Below are 10,950 nucleotides of genomic sequence, written 5' to 3'. Positions count from 1 at the left end.
TGCCCTAGATTAGGACCGTCCATCCGCGCCCCTCCCTTCCCCTCCCCCTCACCCCTCAGCATCCATCCCACTTCCCCTCCCCAGATCAGATAGATCTTCTGCCACCATGCCTGATATAGCCTCCAACGGTGCCCGCAATGGCACCTCCGCCCATGCAGAGGAAAAGCCGGAGTCCCCGGTTCTCCACGTGGTGGATAGCCGCACGGGAAAGTACCACTCCATCCCGATCGTGCGCAACGCCATCAATGCCAGTGAATTCAAGAAACTCAAGACTGCCGAGGATCCGGAGCATCCGGAAGACCAGAATGAACAGGGTATCCGCGTGTTCGACCCTGGTTACTCCAACACTGCTGTCAGTGAGAGTAAGGTCACTTACATGTATGTCCTTCCCTCCTCAGTTGGCATATCATATCATTAACCTGGATCCACAGCGATGGCCTCAAGGGACAAATCCAGTACCGTGGCTACCGGATCGAGGATATCGTGGGCAAGAAGAAGTTCATCGACACGGCACATCTGCTCATCTGGGGGGAATGGCCCACCCCGGAACAGGCCCAGACTCTGCACGAGAAACTGTCCAGTGTGCCTGTCATCAATGAATCCGTCTTCAAGGTCATCCAGGCCTTTCCGTAAGTATCTCATCTCCACTTATACCCTCACCCACCGTCCCCCTCAGCCAACAGACTAACCGTCCATCCAGCCCTAACTCCTCCATCATCGGCATGATGATTGCCGCTCTCTCCGCCGTCCAGAGCTCCCAAATGGACCGCATCCCCGCCCACGCAGCCAAGAACCTGTACCTGGGCCTGCCCAAGGCCGTCGACGACGAGATCATCCGTCTGATGGGCACTCTCTCCATGATCACCGCCGCCGTCTACTGCCATCACACCGGTCGCGACTTCACCCCGCCGCGCCCGGAACTGTCCTACATCGAGAACTTCCTCCTGATGATGGGCCACGTCGACTCGACCACCGGCCTGCCCAACCCCCAATACGTCGACCGTATTGAACGCCTCTGGGTCCTCATCGCCGACCACGAAATGACCTGCTCCACCGCCGCCTTCCTCCAAACCGCCTCGTCTCTCCCCGACGTCTTCTCCTGCATGATCTCCGCTCTATCGGCCCTCTACGGACCCCTCCACGGCGGCGCCATCGAAGTCGCCTACAAGAACTTTGAAGAGATCGGCACGGTCGAGAACGTTGCCGCCAAGATCGAGCGCGTCAAGGCCGGCAAAGAACGTCTCTACGGCTACGGTCACCGTATCTACCGCGTCACAGACCCCCGCTTCACTTTCATTAGCCAGATCCTGGATGAGCTGAAGGATGAGATCGCCCGTAACCCTATCCTTAAAGTGGCTTTTGAAGTGGACCGCGTTGCCTCAGAGGATGAGTACTTTGTCTCCCGTAGACTGCGCCCCAATGCCGATCTCTTCGCTGCTTTGACCTACAGTGCTATGTAAGCGGATCTCTCTTCTCTTCCGAATCCTGAAGATAACTTCCGAGCCGTGATGATGAATGGCCTAACTAACTGGCGGTCTAGGGGCTTCCCCACCGAGTTCATCCTCCCGCTGTCTCTCCTCTCCCGTACCCAGGGTTTCATGGCCCACTGGAAGGAAGCTATGTGTAAGTCCTCCGTGCCTCTGATTCGCTACACCGGGGCCTGTTTGCCACTGGCCTGAGACGGAATGAAACCAACTAACTATGAACACGTATAGCCGGCTCGGCACGTATCTGGCGTCCCGGGCAGATCTACACTGGCCACTTGAACCGTGAGATGGAGTAGGTAGACACACGGATTGAAATGGGAAGTAAACTAATCTAATCCGTATTGAGACTATGATATGAGACAGTCCCACAAGCCGGGCAGTAAATTACGCGAGCCAGCGAGCATGTTGGCCTGAGCGAGCGAGTGTCAGGATTTGGGTCTCGGATTTCGGCGCATGATGATATGAACATAGATAGATGCATACATGATATGGACAAGCTTTTTTCTTGTGCATTGGTGGGTGGGCCGGATGGCGTCTGGGAGATAAGGACGGTAGGTAGCGAATAGAATGCTGGGGAGAGATGTTGTGTTGATAAGTGGTGCAGGGTGCAGGAGACTAGGCTTTAGTGGTTGCAGGGGTGGCATTGGGGGGGGGGGGGGGGGGTTATGGTAGTGGTGGGTGAGGATCATTATGATTGTGAGGTAGTGGGTTAGGGCAGTATGGTTATCAGTGGTCTTGTTGATTGATTCGTGTTATACTCATGTACCAAAGGTTAATAGTTATTCATTGGTCAATATATGTAACCGTGGTAGTGTACTGTAAAGTATATGATAGTGCATGGCAGCGATAGCGATACCAATACCTAGCAGGGATCACAATACATGATAAGACACTAGACATGATGGCTATCACATGAAGATACACCTGCGTAGATTGCACCTGTAGTCAAGCTATCTCGGGATTCGCATGCTTTCGTAGTAATGACACTATACTCTAGTACTTGCAGCTACAATCTAATTGTATGCATCCATATCCTAGTCCTCGACGCGACCGCACTGAATACCTCCATCTTGCAAGGATCATTACGGTTCAAGGCAGCAACATATATTCTGTACATTACTGCAGCTATCACATGAAGATACGTCATGGTCTGTGTGAACTACTGTGTTAGTAGTTGCATGCCATGGTAATATACAAAATGCTTGATGGGACGCCTTGCAAGGATCATTATAGTTAGTTCGATGCAGCTATATATGTAGCGTAGAACATGTGAATATGTGGGAATGCAAAGGGGGTAACGACTATGATAGTTCGTCCACCGGCGCTTGTCGCGGTCGCGATAGGGGTGTCTTGCAGGCATCATGACAAGTTCGTGCTGCAGTAGCAGAGGTACGGTGCAGTTTGAGACTGTCACATGTACAGACCAGCATATGCATGTAGTATATTGGGACTACATTGATAGCTACATGCATCCGTGTTGTGCTAGATAGTATCATGGGGGTTGATTGCGATCGCAAGCGGAAAGTCACGCGAGGGGATTCATGGTTGCCTGGCCTGATACAGGGATGAATGGATAGTGCTCTACTGTATCCGGATTGATGGAAGCTATTGCGAAGTAGTCTTGGAGATATCATGGCAACAATGTGTTGTCTACCTGTTGTCTACCGGGGCAATTCCGATGACTAAACATTGTAGACCAAGCAGGGGGTATAGTGTAAGTGTAAGCAAGGCTGATGTTTGCTATCACGATCGCAGAACCTGGTTAGAGCTAGAATCTTCCATGAGAATAGTCATCATTGGATGGGGCTGATAACCCGCCCACCGCGATAGCCCTACTACATACAGTATTGTGGCATCACATGCGATCGCAATACGATATCTCTCGTGAGGGGATTGTGCCTGTTTGATATTGCGATAAAGCACTTTCCTGCAGTGTTGGTCATCAGCGCGTATTAGCAATCCGACCCTGGCAATCATTCCCTGTTTCGGATGAAGGGAGCCCTGAGCTGTGCTGGTCTTCACCATCGGCCGCCCGACCGTGCATTGATTGCAGGCCAGTCACCGGCAGCTCCCTTTCAGGAAAGGAGAGTAGCTTGGCGCGATTGCAGTTTTGACAGTTATCTACTTTAATTGACTTTCTATTATGTCTGGGCAATCGGTCGCGATCTAGCGGTCAACTGGATTGACCGTCGCATGGGGGATGTATCGGGGTCAAGTTTAAGTAGAATGGCCATGTTTCACCTCGCATGATTGACAGGCCGGAGACGATCGACCATGTTGCAAGAGTCTACTTTATTAAAGTTCCCTTTGTTTCAACGTGGCTCATCGACGATGATCGGCATGGCCAGAGTGGATTGATCGGCCGCATTCGCAGTGGGCCATCGGTCGTCTCCAGCCCGCTGGCTGGCTGGCCGGGGCCATTCATTCATTCATTCATTCCCTCGTGATGGTGAGGGGAAATGTTGCTGCTGCTGCTGCTACTGCTGCTTTGCTATCTTTTTTTCTCCAATTTTCTCCAACGGTGCGTGCTATCAGATACCGGGCAATTCTAATCAACCTCCTGCACCACATCCCCAAACCGGTCAACCGAGCGGAGTTCTCCGGAGAGTGAGTAAAATTAAATTGCAGCTGCATGTCACGTCAACCGCCGGTACCGCTTGTACTATTAGTTAACTAGTGAGCGGGAAGAAATGGAGACAGATTATGGGTATTATCATGGGGATGGGGTTATTCAGCATCCCAGGCACTAGGCTCGGATGCGTCTTAGTCGCCGAACACTGAAGAAAGCGCCTCCCAATGCTCCGTAACTACTAACTAGAGTAGTTAGTAGTAGCTACCCCAAAGCCAAACCCCATAAGGTTGACGAGGTGACGGTTGGCTGGCCCACCAGCCACGCTAGTCGTTGGCCGATCCCTGAGGCGACTCCAAAGGCCAAACACTAGCGACTCGACTCTGCGGCTTGGAACAGGATGAAGGAATGTTCCAGGCATCCGCTGTACTGGTTTAGGCAGGTCGTACAGGAAGCGAGGTCTCGGACAGCTGCAGGTTGTCCTCCTGGAAGCGAGAGAAGCCCGCGCAATTGAGCGTGGGAAGGCGATAGCGCGTGGTTGGATACGAGGTGACTAGCTGGTGCCCTAACCTCGATTTCGGCATCCTCGCTGCAACAATCCCAGCTTGGCTTCCGAAACCACATGCGGGACCCACCGGGGCGAAGCAGCAGCAGCAGCAGCAGCAGCAGCAGCTGTCGATCCCCAATCCCCATCCCCAAGCAAGTTACTTACTTTGTCATTAGTCTTATGGACTTGTAGTCAGCCAACGCTCGGACAAGTGGGAGGATTGCCCTTCCTTCCAGCCTGCCTGCCTTCCTGCCTGGCGGAGCCCCCCGGGATGATGGATGCAGTCAGCAAACGCCCACCACTAACAACCCATCTTGCTGACTCCATCTGGATCCCAATCCAGACGGCCCGCGGAATCTCTGACTAACCGCGGAATAAGCAATCGCTAAGGCGCGGTCCGGATGGTTGAGGTGCAACATCGAAAAATAGAATAAGCTCTGCAACGAAGGGACCGCACGGGAGTGACGGGACCACCGACGCGACGAGGCGATCCTGCAGGAGCTCAGATGTCTTTTAGCTGCATCGTCTAGCCCCGGCTGGCCACGTAAACGGAAATTGGTTGCCCCTCCTGGCTCATGGCGTCTGCGGCCGGAGGCGACTCGGCCAGAATCCGTCGTGAACAGTCAGAAAACCCCTCCATCAGATAATGAGGGTCTTCCTGGTCTGGCCATTGCCAGTCGATCGATCTACCTCGTGGCGCCACGCCCCTCTGCTCCGTCAGGACTGCCAAGCTGCAGATCGTCGACCTGGGTCCAGACGCCCTTGTGGAAGGGGGCTTGGACCGTTGCTCGTCTCTGTCTCTGGGACATTTTGCTCCGATGGCTTGACTGGTCGCATCCCAGAGTTGCGCCCCTCCCTCGCAACTGCACAGACTGCAGAATCTTATCCATCTCCGCACGGGTTAGTGGCCCAGTTCATTGCTAGGAAGGTCCTTCGGGGCCGGAAAATGAATCCTGCAGATGGCGATGACGGAGGAAGACGTAAAGGAACCCTTGCTACAGCTTCTGCGAACGCACCCAGCTGGCATCGGATCCGGATCCCCGTCTGAGTAAGACGCTGCTGCCGTTCGGATGAAGCCAAATGATGCCCTTTCGAGGCATGCCGCGGAGAAGGGAGGGAAAGAAGGATTCACACACAGCAGCTCCCCTCGTTGGAAGGAATCCCCGGAAGGTCCAGTTCCCCCCCTGCAGTAGATGACGCCGATATGAATCCATCGGAGTGGAATACCAGACTGAGGAGTTACTGCATGTGGGTAACCCCGACATCCGGGCGTGAATTATTATCGTCACGGCTCGTTTGACTTGCCCCGTCCGGCGTTGCCACTCGGCAGGATGCAGCCTCTGCCTCCAAGGGCTTCATGCTTTCATCAGCAACCGGACCACTGCGGGTAAGCAGGCATGTCTATCATGGCGCCAGGGATGCTGCAGCCGGCCACGACGACGCGCCGGGCGGAAATGACAGGTCGGAGCACACGGACGTCTTCCTGCCAGTGGGTCACGCCTATATTAGGCCCTGTTATGCGAGATGGCACCAGCGCGGCCATTGGCAATGATACACAGGGTAGGTAGCTATCAGCGCCGCCAAGCGGAGGATTGTAAAGAACCTGATAGTCCCCTCGACCACGATGAGCCATCAGAGGCTGTAAGCCCTCAATCTGAGTCAGCGCTAAAATCCTCCGCCCACCAGGATCGAAGGCCCCAAGGCGCCATCCAGGAGAGTGATGAAGCTTGATGAGCCTGGTGCGACAGTGGATATGGGCCCGATAACGGTCCGCTGGCCTAGTGGTCGTCGTATTCCCCCCTCTCCTGTAGTACCTCCAGTCCTGGTATATCTTCTGCTGCATTGCCTGCTCGGCAGCCCCCGATGCCAGGTACTTGGCTCTCCTTAGCTCTCGTGTTTCTTGGTCCCGTGCGTAATTGATCCATTGTCTGAGCGTTGCTTGATGAGCTGGTGAGCCGACCAGAGAAGAGCAGAGAAGAGAAGAGAGAGCATCATGGCCACTCCCCGCACCGCGAGCGTGTCTGTCCAGAAGAGTAGGGTGCGTGGCACTGGCTCGTTGAGTCCGGCCTGTGATGAATGTCGCATCCGCAAGGTGCGCTGCAATAAGGAATATCCCAAATGCTCGAGTTGTCGAGCCTCCAACCTGCCCTGTGAATTCTCCAACAAGGGCAAGCGCATCAACCATACCAAGAAGCTGTATGTCCACCTTCCCCATATACCTCTTGGCCCCTCCCCCTCTGCCCCTCTCTGGTCCGTGCTCGATGGATATGGCGTTGTCTAACAGGTTCTGTCCGCTGGGGCTTGCAGAGTCAACGACGTGGAGCTACTTGGCAGCCGTCTAGGCAAAATCGAAGAGGCCCTCTTTCGTTGTCTGTCCGTGGTTGAAGCTGCCAACACCCCTCGGTATGGCTCTCCCACCCAACCCCCGTCCCGGCCTGACTCGGATGGCCGGGAGGACCGAGATGACTCTCGCCGGAGCTCGGTGGACTCGGATGACAGCTGGTCCGACGGCTCTGCGGATCCCTTTTCCCAAGCCGATCGGGATTCCGGCATTGAGTTGTCCGACTGTGGCAGTCCCTTGGCATCGCTCTACTCCGAGGCGCAGGCCGTGGGGGACCAACTGATGGCCGCCATGGGCATGGATGATGACCAGGGGGCGTCGAGTCCACGCGGGCGTGAGGCTCAAGGGTCTCCGGATGACTCGCTTCGCGCTCATCTGTCAGATGCATGCGGACTCTTCCAAGAGCTGGCCACGGGTCCGCCTCCTGTGTCGGAACCCAAGTATGATGACCTTCCACCGGCGTTGCCCCCTCGGACCCTGCTGGAAGGCTTCGTGGATGCGTACTTTGTCGAGCTGAACCCCTTCCTCCCCATCTATGACCGACAGAGTGTGATGGATGCCATCGACCAGCAGTATGGGGGCCACAGCGAAGCCCCGGATCTAGCCTGGGTCTGTTCCTTCAATAGCATCCTCCTGCACACCCTCGAGGCCAAGTCCAGCGCCGCGCGACCCGCCGGTCAAATGGGCGACAGCACGTTGGAACGCGGACTGGTCGTACATCTGCTGCTGAATGCGCGCCGTTGTTACAACAACTTTGAGCGGCTGCTTCAACCGCGGGTGGCCAATGTTCAAAGTCTCCTGAGCATGGTATGTAGCCTTTTGCCCCCTCATTAGGGTCTGGTTTAGGGGTGAAATCAAGCTGACGATCAATGCAGGCACTGGTGGCACTCAAATACTTCAGCTTCACCATGTTCGAGACGGTGTTCGCTCAGGCGTGCCAGCTGGCCCGGACGATAGGGCTCCACCAGATTGCCCCGGGCATTCCGCAAGAGACCGAGCGGCGGCACCTATTTTGGTCCCTGTTCATCATTGACGTATGATTCCCCGCACTGCTGCTTCTGAAGACCTTGGACTGATCATGACGTAGAAACATGCTGCTCTAGTGGCCGGCAAGCCCTGTCTGCTGCCTTCGTATGGCTGTGCCATTCCGCTGCCCGTGTCCCGATCCGGCTCTCTCACCGAGGACCAGTTCACGGCTCGGATTTCGCTGGCCGCCATCCTCGAGGAGATGTATCGTCGTCTGCACTCTGCCCGCGGGGCGCGACGAGGCCGGGACCAGCTCAGTCGACGTGCCAGCCAGGTTGCCCGACGTGTAGAAGAGTGGGCAGTGCAATACGAACATGCCCTCTGCCCATCCGGCACCCCCGAGCCCTCGCAGGTGCTGGCAGCCACCGAGCTGCAGTATGCGCTGTATATCTGCCGGGTGCTGGCGCAGCGACGCATCAGCTCAACAGACAGTCGTGCCAAACGGCGCGAATATGCTCGTGCCGGGCTGCGCCTGCTGCAAGAACTGTGTGATGGCGATCAGACCGGGGGACGTCGTGCCGGATACGCCATGTTTGCCAGGTAAGTCGACTGCTGCCAGACAACCACCACCGCCAGGAGCACACGACTAACTTCCCGGCAGCGTCAGCCTGAACTACTCGCTCATCCTGTTCCTCGAGGTGTACATGCAAGTGTTGCAGGATCATCCGCGGGAGGAACCGTCGGACGTGGCGCTGCTGTCATCCTTTGCGGCGCGCGCGGATGCCCTAGCAGCCCAGACCACCGCAACGTCATACACGGCGCGCGTGCGCGAGGTCAGTGCTCTGTGCTGCCAGATCGTCACCCGGCTCCACGCGCCTCCAGGGCCCGAGACCAAGGTGGATCCGGCGCTGACGGATCCCTTCTGGGATCTGAACAATGCCATCGCCGCCGAAGCCGGCTGGGGGGACCCGACAACCGCCGCGACCCCCGGATGCCTGGCAGCAGCTTGCCGGCGCATCCGGACCCCTCGCTCTTCCTCGATCCTGCAGCCGTGGCCCAGTCCTTTGCCCTGGGTCCTGGGGTCTTTGCCGACCCCGGCCATGTCATGTTTGACTCCCTGCTGGACTCGTTTGCCGGCACCGACACTGCATTAGGGCTGATGCAGTGATCGAGACTGGCCTTCTTGCCGGGGATTTCATCGGAGCTTTTACGAAGTTACGCTAATATGTCTGTTTCTAGCATGGGATTGATTCTTCCGGGCGCTCCGCATAGCAGGCTGGGTTGGCACACTGCTTGGATTCCATTTCAGTTGTTGTATCGTGATAGATAGATAGATAGTTATGATAGACCTTTAACACAATGAACATATGATCTCATAAGAAAAAAAAAAAAAAAAAAAGAATACCCCGATACCATCCCGTCCTCCCAATTCCCTTACGCAATCTTACAAACTGAACTTGTTCACAAAATGGCACGCCGGCAGCGACAGGAACTCGTCCGATGCCACCGTCGCCAAGATGTCCTTGACGCGTTCCTCCGACAACCGCAGGCCCAAATTCCGCTCAGCCTTCGCAAACACTTCGCTCGGCGTCTCCTTGCGCCGAACATGCCCGAGAGGATACTGAACCAACACTTCCGGCATCGTCGTGCCATCCGCCAACGTGACCGTCAGCGAGTTGGCCACACTGCGCACCGCCATGTCGTGATAATCCGCCGTGTACTGGGGATCCTCCGCCATGGTGATCTTCTGACGCAGCGCCTCCACGCGCGGGTCCGTCGCCCACGGACTGTCGTCCTGGTAATCGGCCGTCTCGACCTGCGCCCCCTTCAGCAGCACCACCGCCACCATGTACCGAAGACAGTGGTCCCGGTCGGCCGCATTGTGTAGCGCTCCCGCCTTGTTGATGATTGTCATGCCCGCATCTTGCGTCTTCGCGTGGATTGATTGAATGTCCTTCACCGGGTCGAGGCCCTTTGCCCGTAGCGTGTCGGCGATCTCCAATGCGGCCTCGACGGCCGTCATGCCGTGTCCTTCGGCGGTGTTCACTTTAAACAGCACCGTCTCGATCACCCAGGTGCCGAAGGGCTGGGGCAGGTCGAACTCCTTGCCCTGGAAGAGAACGTCGTAGAAGCCCCACCGCGGGGTGGTCAGTACCGTGCTGGCACCGGGTTGACCGGCCTTGGCCAGTAGGGCCAGGTGCACGGCGCGCATGCAGGCATCGCCTGCCGCCCAGCCCTTGCGCGGGCCGGTGTTGGGGGCTTGACGGTACACACGCAGCGGGTGGCCGTCCATCCAGGCGTGGGAGACGGCGCTGAGGGCCTGCTCCCGGGTGAGGGCGAGCAGTTTGGACGAGACAGCGGTGGCGCCGATCTTGACTAGGATGGTGTGGTCGAGACCGACTTTGTTGAAAGCGTTCTTGATCTGGAAGCAGCCCTGGATTTCGTACGCCTTGATCAGCGCCTCCAGCACCTCCTTCATGGTCACCACGCTGCTGGGATCGCCCTCGGCGAGAGCTACCCGGCTGCGCACATCGGCGACGGCGAGGATAGCTCCCAGGTTGTCGGAGGGATGGCCCCATTCCGCACCGGGAAAGGCATCGTTGTGGTCGAGGTAGCGGATCATGGCGCCCAGATCAAAGGCGCCCTTGAGGATGTCGAGCTGATAGGCCGTTCCGGGCAGTCGGAACAGCCCTGAGGTGGCCGGGGCGAGGGGGAAGGCTGGGCCAACCATCTGGGCGCATTGCGGGCTGGTGTGAATGCTCTCGAGGGCGGCACCCAGCGCGTCCATCAGGGCGACCTTGGCACGGGCCCAGGCATTGTCGGTGGTGATCTCGTAGTCGTAGACATAGTCAACGATGGCCTGGATTACGGCATCGTAGGGCTTGCTGGAATTGTCGTCGGCGGCAGGGATGACGGTCATGATGATGGTGATGGTGATGGTGATTGGCAGATAACAACGCACCGGGATCTGATGGTCATTCGTCTAGATTAGTCGAGACGGCGGGCTGGTGTATCTGTCTTCCTTTATGCAGTCCTGGAG

General features: G+C 56.7%; 4 protein-coding genes across 4 annotated transcripts; 2 read left to right on the top strand and 2 right to left on the bottom strand.

Moving 5' to 3' along the window:
• The first annotated feature begins 12 nt into the window (after nucleotides 1–12).
• BO94DRAFT_538550 (citrate synthase) lies at nucleotides 13–2,126 on the top strand. Its single transcript, XM_025612515.1, has 5 exons — nucleotides 13–378; nucleotides 432–629; nucleotides 701–1,456; nucleotides 1,541–1,623; nucleotides 1,716–2,126. Exons 1-5 carry the CDS (start codon nucleotides 107–109, stop codon nucleotides 1,781–1,783), a joined length of 1,377 nt encoding a protein of 458 aa, XP_025463849.1. The 5' UTR covers nucleotides 13–106; the 3' UTR covers nucleotides 1,784–2,126.
• A 2,299-nt stretch (nucleotides 2,127–4,425) lies between these two features.
• Nucleotides 4,426–4,749, bottom strand: BO94DRAFT_549488 (uncharacterized protein; the record flags this gene model as incomplete). The annotated part of the gene is made up of 1 exon (XM_025613450.1): nucleotides 4,426–4,749. The coding sequence occupies one exon, from the start codon at nucleotides 4,747–4,749 to the stop codon at nucleotides 4,426–4,428; it is 324 nt and encodes a 107-aa protein (XP_025463848.1).
• A 1,548-nt stretch (nucleotides 4,750–6,297) lies between these two features.
• BO94DRAFT_538547 (Zn(II)2Cys6 transcription factor) lies at nucleotides 6,298–9,279 on the top strand. Its single transcript, XM_025612514.1, has 6 exons — nucleotides 6,298–6,799; nucleotides 6,911–7,751; nucleotides 7,820–7,978; nucleotides 8,032–8,510; nucleotides 8,572–8,806; nucleotides 8,971–9,279. The coding sequence occupies exons 1-6, from the start codon at nucleotides 6,597–6,599 to the stop codon at nucleotides 9,076–9,078; spliced, it is 2,025 nt and encodes a 674-aa protein (XP_025463847.1). The 5' UTR covers nucleotides 6,298–6,596; the 3' UTR covers nucleotides 9,079–9,279.
• Nucleotides 9,200–10,909, bottom strand: BO94DRAFT_538546 (2-methylcitrate dehydratase). Its single transcript, XM_025612513.1, has one exon. It carries the CDS (start codon nucleotides 10,828–10,830, stop codon nucleotides 9,355–9,357), a length of 1,476 nt encoding a protein of 491 aa, XP_025463846.1. The 5' UTR covers nucleotides 10,831–10,909; the 3' UTR covers nucleotides 9,200–9,354.
• Between the last annotated feature and the right edge of the window lie 41 nt (nucleotides 10,910–10,950).

This window comes from Aspergillus sclerotioniger, assembly GCF_003184525.1.
Source record: "Aspergillus sclerotioniger CBS 115572 chromosome Unknown BO94scaffold_29, whole genome shotgun sequence".
In the NCBI taxonomy this organism is placed as follows: domain Eukaryota; kingdom Fungi; phylum Ascomycota; class Eurotiomycetes; order Eurotiales; family Aspergillaceae; genus Aspergillus; species Aspergillus sclerotioniger.
The sequence above is the reverse complement of the archived record's forward strand: the minus strand, read 5'-3'. Positions and strand labels throughout refer to the sequence as shown.